Raw genomic sequence first — 13,840 nt, 5'->3', positions numbered from 1 at the left:
CCTGGCTTTATTATTTTCACAAATAGCTTAAGGAGGTGAACATATCCAACCCAGCTTCCTCCTTCTATTTTCCCCACAACAATGAGACAACTGATCAGGCAAGCCACTTGTCTAAAATGATCTAGGCCAGGTCTCCTGCTTGAAGAGGGGGTTGGACTAGAAGACCTCCCAGGTCCCTTCCAGCTCTATTCTGATTGATTGATTGAATGAATGAATGAAAGCAACTGGCCCAAAGCCACCTAGCTTGCTTTCAAAGCTAAGGCAGGATTTGAACTCACGGTCTCCCGCTGATTCATAGAAAAGGGGAAGAAGAACTGATGAAAAGTGGAAGTAAAAGGCTTGTGTTGAGGCCATGCCTGCAGCTAATTATCGTTTTATAAAGAAAAAAAAGTTATTTTAAAATCTTTTCTCCCCACCCCCAGATATTCCGCATACTAGCCTTTGTTTCCATCTACTGTATTGTTTTCTTCCTTTCACTTACGTCTTCTCTGATTGGATGAAATCAGGCGCAGATCCCCGCCCTTCTAACTTCCTTCCTTTTGAATTGGTTAGAAAACTCGGCGTGTGTTTTGATGGCTTCTTTCGATCGATCGTGGCTGCCGACGTCATAACCTTGCTACCCAATAACAGCCCATTGGACTGGCTCTTGCTGATTGGTGGAGAGACAGAGTGAACCCGGGAAAAAAAAAGTATCTACCATAGCTGGCGTGTGTTCGGCTTGCTTGTTGTTGGGGGTGTCTGAGTGTCTCGCCGTCTTCACCAGAAATCCAGGTGAATTTGAGTGCTTTTTTTTTATTCATTTAGCACCAGACATACTGGGGGTGGGTGGTGGGTGGGTTTAACTTCAATAATTGCAGAGAAAATGTGATTTCATCCAGAGCTTGATTGAATTTCATGGAATTTATGGCTACCGAATCTGGTTTGCAAAACTCCCTGCAAATTCTACAGGAAAGGAAGATTAGTTAACCCAGGGGTGTCCAAACTTGGCCCCTTGAAGAGTGGTGGACTTCAACTCCCAGAATTCTCCAGTCAGCAACTTGCCCATATTTATAGCTCATGCTGGCTTGGAAATTCTGGGAGTTGAAGTCCACCTTGAACACCCCTGAGTTAACCTCTCTGTTGCCGTCCAATGATCGGCTAGAATTTTAAAGCCCAGATCCAGGAGTCCGGGTTAATGAAATAATTCATCATCATCTGGTTGCTATCCTTAAAAAATAGGATAAAAAACATTGGGAGAAGAAATCGGCCCATTTATCGGTTCTGCAGCTTCTAGGGCTGGAACTGGTTTTTAAAAAAGAAGTATATTTTGGAGTGGTGAAAAGTGAAACCCTTGGAGGGGGGATTTATCTAGCCCAGCTTCTGATTCCCCAGACCAGAGTTCACCAACCTTTCGGACCTCAGGGACCACTAAATTCATAATTTTAAATCCCGTGGACCACTAATACGATTTGCTTAATGACAGGCTGGGTAGGCATGGTTAGGTGGTCATGTGACTGGGTGGATATGTCACTCACATTGAGGGGCACTTTCCGGGACTCTACTTGCCCCTCTTCTCCCACCCACTCTTCACCTGCCCGGGCTCCTTAGGGCCCCAACAGGAAGCAGTTGTTGGAGCTAAGCCGCCACCACAAGAAAGAGTTGGCAAAACAGCTGGCTCAGTTCAAACTGGATCTGACCAAGAAGGAGGCTCAGCAGAAGCACCTCACCAAGGACTACCAGCATAGGCTTTCGAAGCAGAGGGAAGACCTGCAGAGTGCAAGGCCAGGTGCAAGGCAAGGCACCTGGAGGCTCAGTGGGCTGAGATGGTCAGCCAGTTCCAGGCCATAATGCAGTCCCACTGGAACAAGGCCTTCTGGCTTTTCGCCACCAGTGACGCTTCCCTCCAGCCTTAGCCCAAAGCCACGCACTAGGAGGCTGAAGCAGACCCCAAGTTGAAATTTCTGCCCTCTGACCTGCACAAAAAGACCCCGAAGGGGGAGACTCTGCAGCAACACAAACGTTCACTGCACGTAATCTGCCCAGGGGCCGTAGTTTGAGGACCCCTGATTTAATGCAATATTAAAAATGCAAATAATTTTTCTGTGACCACCAAAAAATCTTCATGGAATACCAGTGGTCCACGTTGGTGACCACTTTCCCAGACGATCCAGCTAAAGACTTGAGAAGTCTGTACGATCTAAAAGAAAAAACCCTTCGAGAGTTTTGGCTCAGGTTGTGCTAAAAGGTGGTTTGCTTCATCATGATTATTGAACAAACCATAGTTAACTGTGTCCCTGCAAGGGATGATGTCATTGGTCATGATTTACCAACCATAGTACTGTACTTGATATTAATATGGTAAGCCAAAACCAAACCTCCAGGGACAAAGAAATCTATGGATATTCAGTTTCTTTCAGGTGTTTTACCTCAAAAGCTGCTATAGATTGTTTTAATGTCCTAATCTGCCTTATTCCTTGCATATGAAACTACCCTTACAAGAGTAACAAAGAAGCTGCTAGCACATGGAACTAAATAAGGATGGCATTTTGCTTCTGTTGCCGTGATGATAGATGATCAGAAATCACTTTACCAAAAGTGCATCTTTCATATGTTAAGGCTTTAAATCCTGCTTTTGAGGAGGACAGCCTTCTGCATATGCTTAGAGGCACTCCTTTCTTGGAAGATTGAGGTGTAATCCCTCAGACTGAAAGTAAGCCTTCGTTGCTGGGGATAAGCTTTGGAAAGTCTTGACTCAAATTAAGTCCAAATTTGAGGACGTAAGGATTGTGTTTTGTTGAATTGGAGCTGGTGGCAAAGAGCCGGAGGGCCTTGTTCCAGTGGGACTGCATCATGGCCTGGAACTGGTTGACCATCTCAGCTCGCTGAGCCTCCAGGCGTCGGTACCTGGTCTTGTACTCCCGTAGGTCTTCCCTCTGCTTGGAAAGCCTATGCCCCTAGTCCTCAGTGAGGTGCTTCTGCTGAGCCTCCTTCTTGGTCAGATCCAATTTGAACTGACTCAGAAAGAGCCAACTCTTTCTCATGGTGGCTGCTTAGCTCCAACAACTGCTTCCTGTTGGGGCCCTAAAGAGCCCGGGCGGGGAGGCAAGGAGTGACTGCCAGGGGAGGGGTGAGTAGAGGCTGACAAGGCACCCCTGGATGTGAGTGACATCGAGTTGGCCCAGCCGTGCCCACCCAGTCACATGACCCCCTGGCCACACCTACCCAGCTGGTCATTAGCAGATCATATTAGTGGTCCATGGGATTTAAAATTGTGAATTTAGTGGTCCCTGAGGTCTGAAATGTTGGGGACCCCTGCTTGGTTCATTCAGAGGCACTCCCAAAACAGCAAAAATCCAGCTTAATTCCAATTTCCAAACTTCTCCAATTCAACAAAACACAATCCTTACGTCCTCAAATTTGGACTTAATTTGAGTCAAGACTTTCCAAAGCTTATCCCCAGCAACGAAGGCTTACTTTCAGTCTGAGGGGCATCTCCTCCCACTTATGACTGTATGACTGTAACCTTGTCGCTGGTATCCTTAAGATTTATATTGACTGTTTCCCTATGATTATCATTAAGTGTTGTACCTTATGATTCCTGACGAATGTATCTTTTCTTTTTATGTACACCGAGAGCATATGCACCAAAGACAAATTCCTTGCATGTCGAATCACACTTGGTCAATAAAGAATTCTATTCTATTCTATTTTATGGCAAAGCTCCACTAGGACCAAATTCCATCCTGGCCCTTACAGATGAAGAGGGCATATTGACGTTCATCATCTCAGACAAAGGGACAATTTTTTCCCAAACTGTAGGCCTTACATGGCATTGTGGGCTGCTGGGCATTGTGCTCTAAATACTTAGGGAATGGGCTGGGAGAAAAAAAGTTGATTTGATTTCAATTTTTGTTATATATAATTGAAATTAAATAGGGTGGTTATTCTCTAATTATGTTTTTAATCCTTAACCAGAGTAAAATATGGTTAAAAATTAGAAGTTTCTGGAGGCCGCATCTAAAGTTTTGAAGATGTTAAGATTGCTCTGACATAGCAAAATATCCCACAGTACAGGTATTCCTCAACTTACAACAGATCATATAGTGACCAGTCAAAGTTACAGTGGCACTGAAAAAAGTGACATGACTATTTTTCACACTGTTGCAGCATCCTCAGGGTCACGTGATCAAAATTCAGATGCTTGGCAATTGACTCACGGCAGTTGCATGTCTCGAGGTCATGTGATCATCTTTTGTGAGCTACTGACAAGCAAAGAGGGTCTATGGGGAAGCCAGATTCATTTAACAACTGTACTACTAATTTAACAACTGCAATGCTTCTCTCAACAACTCTGGCAACATTCACTTAACAAATGTCTGGCTTAGCCAGATAAATTTTGGGTTCAGTTGTAGTTGTAAGTCAAGGATTTATAGGAGAATGTCTGGAATAGTATCTCTTGTTTTGGGCAAACCACTTTATTAAACCTTCTCTCCTTCCCTCCCTCCATTTCTTTCATCTGTCCCTTTCCTTCCTTCCTTCTTCCTTCCTTCCTTCCTTCCTTCTTTCTAGGTGTAACTGATCATGGCATCAATAGAGAGGGGGAAAGGAAAGGAAACTGACTCAAATGCCCAGTTTCAGGCCACTATAGGTGAGGAAGGGAGGACAGTCTGCCAGACATGCAAACATGAAATGTGTGTGAATCCATCTGACCCTCAGCAGCACATAGCCAGGAATGCCCATGACAGCACCACAGAGTCTTCTGGGTCCCAGACTGGCGAAGAACATAGAGCTTCAGAGGATTGTGGTCTTGCAAACACCATATTTAAGAAGACAGAGGTAACAGAGCTTCTGTTGTATTTGCTCACTCATAACCATTTTCTGCATCTCCACATCTATTGCACTGAGGTTTTATTTTATGTATCTATTTTATTTATGCATCTCATTCATCATTTGTCTTATCTTCAAGAAATTCCTGAGCCTTTTTTGAATCTAAGAATCTCTTGGGAGGCTGTAAGAATTATTGAAAGCCACAGTTTTGGAGATAGTGAATGACAGAGTTCACATGTGCCAAGCTGTTTAGCCACAGTTTCTTGAGTAATTATGATTGCCTGGCTGCTTGCAAAAATACTATGCTTAGGCCAAGCCAATTATACAGCTATAACAATTAGTGGGACAACTTGCCTTCAGAAGTTGTGAATGCTCCAACACTGGAAGTTTTTAAGAAGAGATTGTACATTTGGACAACTATTTATCTGAAATGCTTTCCTGCCTGAGTAGGGGTTGGACTAGAAGACCTCTTAGGTCCCTTCCAACTATGTTATTGTGTTAGCCTGTTACATGGTGGCTTACTTAATAGACAAAGTCTGTTGTAATTCCGAATCTGACACAAACCGGAATTGCACCACATAATCCTGCAATTTAGAAACATCACACAAAAGTCACATTCCCCAGTAAACACTCAATCCACATTGAGCCTGGAGTCTGCACTCCACCTTCCTTTCTCATCATGAGCAGCCTTTATTCCCACAGGAAAGAAGGTCACCTAGCCAAAATAATCCTCACTATCTATTCATTCCTTTCCCCACACTGTAAGAATGTGTTGAGTCTGAAAAAAACCCCTTACACAATAAAGAGAAAGTAAAGGAATAAATGAGTAAAAGAGAGAGCTAAATAAAATGGCTACACATATGTCAACTTTGGGCTTGTCTCTTGTCTCTTAGATGTCTCTTGTCTCTTAGATCAGGGGTCTCCAACCTTGGCAACTTTAAGTCTGGAGGACTTCAATTCCCAGAATACCCCAGCCAGCTTTGAATTCTGGGAGCTGAAGTCCACCAGGCTTAAAGTTGCCAAGGTTGGAGATCCCTGTCTTAGATATTGCTTGTTAGCTTGGGGCTCCAATGGGAGAACATCACAGTGGAAGTGATCAATCGATTAAATAACAGATTCCACCTCTCTCCCAATCCTGTTCCCACCTTCTCCATCTTTAATTGGGCCATAGTATTTGTTTGTGTATTAAGTATGTTTTTAGTTTACACAATTTTTATCTTTTATGATTGTAAGCCACCGAGGGTTACCTTGTAAGATGGGCGGCCAATAAATTTTATAAATAAATACGTTTTATAAATAAATATTTTATTTTAAAAATCTGACAAATATCCAAGAAAATTATTAACCTTTTCTTAACTGCAAATCGCCCTAAAAAAATAAAAGTAGCAAATCCTAGTGATTATAAGAAGTTATGACCCAAAATTGGTTTTGTTTTTTTTTTGTTCTTATTTAAAGCTCAGACTCTATGCTATCACAGAAAGATCCATTTTACGTTTTTCTCTGCCCTCCACTTCAAGCATACATCTACCTTTTTATAATTCAGTTGTAAACAGGCTGTTGCAAAGGGTTGGGGCCATTTTCTTATTCCCAATAAGGTAAATATTCACTTTATTCTGATTTCCCACTCTAGGCCTCTTTGGCAGCCTGCTCAATGAAGAACGAGGAAGAAGTGGATGAAGCAGGAGTGACTAATGGGCCTAGCGCATCTCCAGCGCCATTTCGGTTTAGTACCAGTCCCACTTTGGAAGAAATGTGAGGCATCCCCTTATCATCCCACTTACCTTTCATTCATGCCGCTTCCCCTTTTTTGGAAGAGGAGCGTATGGATAGTGTCTGGGGTGGCTTCTCATCTTCTTTTCCGTTTTGTCTCCTGCAGTCGGAGCCTCCAGTCGGCCTTCGCAGCTGAGCGGGGCTGGGGAAAGTATCACCAGCCTCGGAATCTGCTTCTTGCTCTGGTTGGGGAAGTTGGGGAGCTGGCAGAGCTCTTGTGAGTATAACAACCTGTGGAATGTGGGGGGAAGAGATCCAAAAATGCCTTCTTGGGAACCACAAGTTTCTTTAGATCTGCTGTGCTTGCTCATCCACTAGGAAAAAGTCCAAAGTACTTTTTTTTTTTCCTTTAAGAAAAGGTACTTTCTACTTTTTCACTAGGAAAAAGTACAAAGAAGAGCAACTAAGATGATCAAAGGCCTGAGACTAAAACATGTGAAGAACGGTTGCAGGATTTGGGTTTCGCTATTCTAGAGAAAAGAAGAACTTTTAGGGGGGACATGATAACAGTATTCCGGTATTTTTATTTTTTTTAATTTATATCCCGCCCTTCTCCGAAGACTCAGGGCAGCTTACATTGTGTAAGGCAATAGTCTCATCCATTTGTATATTATATACAAAGTCAACTTGTATTGCCCCCCCCCCCCCACAATCTGGGTCCTCATTTTACCTACCTTATAAAGGATGGAAGGCTGAGTCAACCTTGGGCCTGGTGGGACTCGAAAAAATTTGAGGGACTGCCATAGAGAAGAGGGGGATCATCTTATTTACCAAAGAACCAGAGGGCAGGAAAAGAAACAATGGGTGCAAACTGATCAGAGAAGCAACCTGGAATTAAGGAGAAACTTCTTAACAGTGAGGACAACTAACCAGTGGAACAGCTTGCCTCCAGACATTGTTGGTGCTTCATTAGTGGAGATTTTTAAGAAGAGACTGGACAGTCGTTTATCTGACATGGTGTCTCCTACTTGAGCAGGGGACTGGACTAGAAGACCTCCAAGGTCCCTCCCAGCTGTATTCTGATTCTAGGAGTTAGGCAATGCAGAGGAGTTTTTCTAGCTTTCCTCCTGCTGATTAAATGACCGCAATAAAGTTATTTGAAATTTTGTAGGTTTCCATTTTCCCCTCCCTCTGCAGTTTAATTCAGGAAAGGGGTACAGTAGTCCTCAACATATGACCACAGTTGGGACCAGAATTGAATTGCTAAACAAGGTAGTTTTTAAGTGAGTCCTGCCCGATTTTATAATCTTTTTTGCCACGATTGTTAAGCAATCACTGCTGTTGTTAAATGAGTCCTGCTGTTGTAAACTAAATCCTGCTGTGGCTCTCGAGGACGTGGACAGGTTGCTGGGGAGGTTGCATGCAACTACATGTTTACTGGACCCGTGTCCTTCCTGGCTAGTGCTGGCTGCTCAGGAAGTGACACGAGGCTGGCTCCAGGGGATTATAAATGCTTCTTTGGTTGAAGGGGTTTTCCCCGCCGCCTTGAAGGAGGCGGTGGTGAGACCTCTCCGCAAGAAGCCTTCCCTGGACCCAGCTATTTTGGGGAATTACCGGCCAGTCTCCAACCTTCGCTTTGTGGCGAAGGTTGTAGAGAGTGTGGTTGCGTGGCAGCTCCCCCAGCACCTGGAGGAAGCTGTCTATCTAGACCCGTTCCAGTCCGGCTTCCGACCCGGTTACAGCACGGAGACGGCTTTGGTCGCGTTGGTGGATAACCTCTGGAGGGACAGGGACAGGGGTTGTTCCTCTGCCTTGGTCCTATTAGATTTCTCAGCGGCTTTTGATACCATCGACCATGGTATCTTGCTGCGCCGGTTGGAGGGATTGGGAGTGGGAGGCACCGTTTATCGGTGGTTCTCCTCCTATCTCTCCGACCGGTCGCAGACGGTGTTGACGGGGGCAGAGGTCGTCCGCGAGGTGCCTCACTTGTGGGGTGCCTCAGGGGTCGATTCTCTCGCCTATCCTGTTCAACATCTATATGAAGCCGCTGAGTGAGGTCATCAGTGGTTTCGGGGTGAGTTATCATCTGTACGCTGATGATATTCAGCTGTACTTTTCCACCCCAGACCACCCCAACGAAGCGGTCGAAGTGCTATCCCGGTGCCTGGAAGCTGTACGGGTCTGGATGGGGAGAAACAGACTCAAGCTTAATCCCTCCAAGACGGAGTGGCTGTGGATGCCGGCACCCCGGTACAGTCAGCTGCATCCGCAGCTGACTGTTGGGGGCGAGTTAGTGGCCCCAAAGGAGGTGGTTCGCAACTTGGGCATCCCCCTGGATGGACGGCTGTCCTTTGATGAACATCTGGCGGCCGTCTCCAGGAGGGCCTTTTACCAAGTCCGCTTGATCCGCCAGTTGCGTCCCTTCCTTGACCGGGATGCCTTATGCACAGTCACTCACGCTCTGGTTACGTCTCGGTTGGATTATTGCAATGCTCTCTACATGGGGCTGCCTTTGAGGTGCACCCGGGGGCTGCCTTTGAGGTGCACCCGGAGGCTGCAGTTAGTCCAGAATGCGGCTGCGCGAGTAATGGGAGCCGCTCGTGGCTCCCACGTAACACCACTGCTCCGTAGTCTGCACTGGCTTCCTGTGGTCTTTCGGGTGCGCTTCAAGATTTTGGTTACCACCTTTAAAGCGCTCCATGGCTTAGGACCCGGGTACTTACGAGACCGCCTGCTGTTACCCTATGCCTCCCACCGACCCGTACGCTCTCATAGAGAGGGTCTCCTCAGGGTGCCGTCCGCCAAACAGTGTCGGCTGGCGGCCCCCAGGGGTGGGGCCTTCTCTGTGGGAGCATCGACGCTCTGGAATGAACTCCCCCCTGGCCTATGTCAAGTGCCTGATCTTCGGACCTTCCGTCGTGAGCTAAAAACATACTTATTTATTCAAGCGGGACTGGCATAATAGTTTGATTTTAAATTGGGGTTTTATTAATATTCTTAAATATTTTAAATTTAATTTTAATTATTAGCCGTTTTTGTAATTTTGATATGTTTTAATTTGTTTTAATTGTACATATTTTGTATTTTATCTCCGGCTGTACACCGCCCTGAGTCCTTCGGGAGAAGGGCGGTATAAAAATTCAATAAATAAAATAAATAAAATAAATAAATAAATAAATAAAATAAAATCCACCTTCCCCCATTGACTTAGCTTGTCAGAAACCAGCTGGGAAGATCACAAATGGCAATCCCACAACCATGCAGGACAGTGCCTTCTTCATAAATATATGCCAGATGCCAAGCGCCAAATTTTGATCACGTGATCATGGGCATATTGCAACAGTCATGTGTGCAAGGATCAGTTCTAAGTTCTTTCTCAGTCGAGGTCTACCTGTGTGTCCACAGGAAGAGTAAGTTCAGTTAGCTTTGATGGCAATAGGACTGCCTCTGAAGGGCATTGCTAAGAGGCTAGTGGACTTCCTTGTATAGTTGGTTGTCCCCTGGATTTAGGGTCCCCCATTGAAATGCAAGGATAACTTTCGAATTAGACAACTGGACAAGTTGAAAATTTGGCCTGCATGGATCTACAAAATATGGATGAGGTGTTCTCTGTGGCTCCCCATTGCTTCAATGCTCATCCATATCACCAAGTTTCAGTCACAAATTGACTTCCGTGGACTTTACTTCATACTTAAGTGGTCAGTAGAGGCGGTTGAGCTTAAATGACTCTTCTTGTTTATGTCATGATGCACTTTTCATGGTTTTATCAATTTGGCACATTCCATAGATTATATACAAATAAAAGCGAATGTGTATCTCCCAGGATAATGTTGCAGGATCCAGTTTGGGTCAGCCACTGGACCAGAAGTTTGATCTTCTGAGCTTTTGAATTCCATGGAACCGATCCAGAGGGAACTTCTCTCTGACCTAGAGAGTTCTCTCAGGATGGGCTCCAGCATGAATCTGAAAGCTCAGAAGAAAGTACCTCTGATCCCGGTGACCGACCCAGATAGGATCCTGCATAGATGATGTTTTTTATTTAACCCAGAAATAATTACCCTAGTCTTTACAGATAGTCCTCAATTTACAACAGTTCATTTGGTGACTAAAGTTACAACAGCACTGAAAAAAAAAGTGACTTATGACCGTTTTTCACACTTACAACCATTGTAGCATCCCCATGGTCACATGATCAAAATTCAGATGCTTGTCCATTGGTTTATACTTACGGCGGTTGCAATGTCCTGGGGTCATGTGGTCATCAGCTTCCTTCTGACAAGCTAACTCAATGAGGAATACAGATTCACTTAACAACCATATGACTGAATAAACAAATGCAATGATTTGCTTAACAACTGTGGCAAGAAAAGTTGTAAAATGAGGCAAAACTCACTTAACAAATGTTTCACTTAGCAGCACAAATTTTGGGCTCAGTAATGGTCATAACTTAAGGACTATCTGCATCGGATTTTTAAAAGGTATATATTTAATTTTAAGATAAAAGCTAGAATAATTCTTTCTGGGCTAAATAAATAAATGACAATTTATGGCCAGAGAAAGCCCAAGTATGCCCATTTGCTTCCTAGCCCTATTCTATTCACCAAGAAGAGGAAGGGGGGAGAACAATTTTTTAGCTGTGGCTCTGGAGTCCGCTTTCCACAGATATTGTCAAGGTTGAAAAACTTTGGTTTAACACCTCATGAGAAGACAACCTCCCTCAGGAATCCTTCCCTCTCTTCAATCTGGGTCCATCTAAATTGTTGGGTTTTTTTGCACTCAATGCTTTTGTCTGTGGTCTTTTTCAGCCAGTGGCGGGAAGAGGCTCCTGAAGGCCTACCAGGCTGGACAACTTCGGAGCGTGAGGACCTCAGCGATGAGCTCAGTGATGTCCTCATTTATCTGGTTGCCCTGGCAAACAAATGCCACGTGGACCTCCCTACGGCTGCTCTCCGTAAAATAGAGAAAAACTGCCTTAAATACCCAGCCAAGTGTGTCTATGGTTCCTCCAAGAAATACACAGAGTATCAGAAATAAGTATGGAACGTATCTCTTCCTGGATGGAGAGAAGAAAAATCACTCCGTGGCTTTTAGAAGATTCTCTTTTCATGATTTAGGACTCCTTTGGGGTGGGCAGTTCAAAGTGACCCCTTTTTCACTCTAGACCTTGTGGGATGGATCCAGCAAGCTCTGATTCAAAGATAGACAAACGGACCTGTGGTGGAGATCTCAGTTTTTTGTTCATTTATTTTTTCTTTTCTTTTGCATAGATCTGGCCACCCAGAAAGTGTTGGGCTTCAATTCCATCACCCTGAGACCAAGTTGGCTGAGAGTCATTGGAGTTGGAATCCAACTACAGTTGGAAGTTGCAGGTTCTCCATCCTAAACTTCAAGGGTTGCAGATGGATGCACGGTTGTGCAGAGGAAACTCTTTCATATCAGCTGTGGAAAAAGGTCATTTACATAGAAATACATGTCCCCTTCCTTCTGGAGGTGTATGCCAGCATAAAAGTGCAAGGAGATTTCTATAAACTCTGATTTCTTAGTGAGGCTAGATTCTTCTCTCCAGCTTGTAGCTGTAGCTTAGTTTATTTTTTAAAGAAAAATAGGTGGCCACCATTTTGACCTGAGGAATTGACGATTTCTTCCTGTCTGCACATTCTTTCCAATAGAATTGCCCTCCTCAAGGTATAGATTACACCTCATTTGGGTCTTAAAAACAAGCAGAGGGAAAATTTTTGAGGGAAAAATTGGCGAGAGGCTGAAGAATGAAGTGGCTGTGGTGGTTTTCCTGCCCAAACTGGCAACATAACAAGACTACTGTCGTAAAATAATAAATTTTCAAGAGGTTGCTAGATACACCGTCTCTGTGTTGATTCACTTGCTCCAACAAAGTGGGCAGAAAGGACGAGTGATGTCATAGTGCAAATGCGTCATCCCTTTACATACATGTGACAGTACAATGTATTGGCAGGACATCCGTGTATGATATTGCAACACAGGTACAGAAACGAGTATATGTCATAAGGTTGTAGCACAAATGTCATGATGTGGGAGATATTGTGGATAGAAATGGATACCTATTTTCTTCTTCAGCACTTCAGTATCCCCTCCATCATATTTCTATTCTTGATCACCCAATAAACTGTCCTGCTGATGCTGCCTATTACAGGTAGTCCTCAATTTACGACCGCAGTTGGAACCAGAATTTCTGTTGCTAAGCAGTATAAGTGAAGTGTGCCCGATGTCATGATCTTTTTTGCCATGATTGGTAAGCGAATCGCTGCAGTTGTTAAGTGAGTCATATAATTGTTAAGTGAATCCAGCTTCTCACATTGAATTTGCTTGTCGGGAGCCAGCTAGGAAAACTTGACCTTGGGATGCTGCAACCATAAATACTTGCCAAGCATCAAATTTTGATGAGATCCCCGTGGAGTTGCAAAGGTCCTAAATGCAAGAACTGTTCATAAGTCATTTTTTCACTGCCATTGTAACTTCAGTTGCTGAATGAAGGTTGTAAGTTGAGGACTACCTGTATAATATTAAGCCAAGAACTAAAGAGTTAATTTTCTTAGGGTCATCTTTTTTTGGCTTCTTACCAATTCTTGAACCTTAATATCTCAGCATTCTTGACCTATAGATATTGTTGAAAATATTTGAGGTGATGGTTTAATCATGATGGGGCTGCCTGCCATCACAAAAAACGCTCCTCCATGACAAAAGGAACAAAATAGTTGAGTGAGTTGTGTCAATTCACCCAAGGTGTCCTGATAAGATCCTGAATAAATCAGATTTAGATTAATGATTGGGTCCTATTGAAAAGCAGCTATAGATAGTCCTTAGCTTACAACCATTCATTTAGTGGCCATTCAAAGTTACAGTGGCACTAAAAAGAGTGACATGATCATTTTTCACATTTATGACCATTGCAGCATCCCCATAGTGACGTGATCAAAATTTGGACACTCGTCAGTTGACTTACGTTTATGATGATTGAAGTCCTGGGATCATGTGATCACCTTCTGACAAGCAAAATCGATGGGAAGGCCAGATTTACTTAACAACTGTGTTACTAACTGAACAACTGCAGTGCTTCACTTAACAATTGTGGCAAGAAAGGTCGTAAATTGGGGCAAACTTCATTTAACAAATTTCTTATTTAGCAAGAGATACCTTGGGCTCAATTATGGTCATAAGTCGAGGATTATCTGCATTTGATTTGGACAAGACTCAAACCCAAATCATGAATGGATCATACTTTAGATATAAATACCTTATAAGAAAGAAATTGGGAAAGAAGAACTGCATTAAGAATTCAAGGCCTGGC

The 13,840-nt window shown here is 43.8% G+C and overlaps 1 protein-coding gene across 1 annotated transcript; it reads left to right on the top strand.

Moving 5' to 3' along the window:
• Positions 1–560: 560 nt before the first annotated feature.
• DCTPP1 (dCTP pyrophosphatase 1) lies at positions 561–12,370 on the top strand. The gene is made up of 5 exons (XM_058179465.1): positions 561–771; positions 4,549–4,815; positions 6,437–6,558; positions 6,683–6,793; positions 11,322–12,370. The coding sequence occupies exons 2-5, from the start codon at positions 4,561–4,563 to the stop codon at positions 11,548–11,550; spliced, it is 717 nt and encodes a 238-aa protein (XP_058035448.1). The 5' UTR covers positions 561–771; positions 4,549–4,560; the 3' UTR covers positions 11,551–12,370.
• Positions 12,371–13,840: the final 1,470 nt, after the last annotated feature.

This window comes from Ahaetulla prasina, chromosome 4, assembly GCF_028640845.1.
Source record: "Ahaetulla prasina isolate Xishuangbanna chromosome 4, ASM2864084v1, whole genome shotgun sequence".
NCBI lineage: Eukaryota > Metazoa > Chordata > Lepidosauria > Squamata > Colubridae > Ahaetulla > Ahaetulla prasina.
Note: the sequence above shows the minus strand (reverse complement) of the source record. Positions and strands in the feature narration are given on the sequence as shown.

What these genes read in the sequence shown, in the direction of transcription:
- DCTPP1 (XM_058179465.1), top strand. Translation starts at nt 4,561, where the DNA reads ATGGCATCAATAGAGAGGGGGAAAGGAAAGGAAACTGACTCAAATGCC. An exon ending in CCATATTTAAGAAGACAGAG is followed by an intron (nt 4,816 to 6,436) that starts GTAACAGAGCTT and finishes TTCCCACTCTAG; the next exon opens with GCCTCTTTGGCAGCCTGCTC. An exon ending in AGTCCCACTTTGGAAGAAAT is followed by an intron (nt 6,559 to 6,682) that starts GTGAGGCATCCC and finishes TGTCTCCTGCAG; the next exon opens with TCGGAGCCTCCAGTCGGCCT.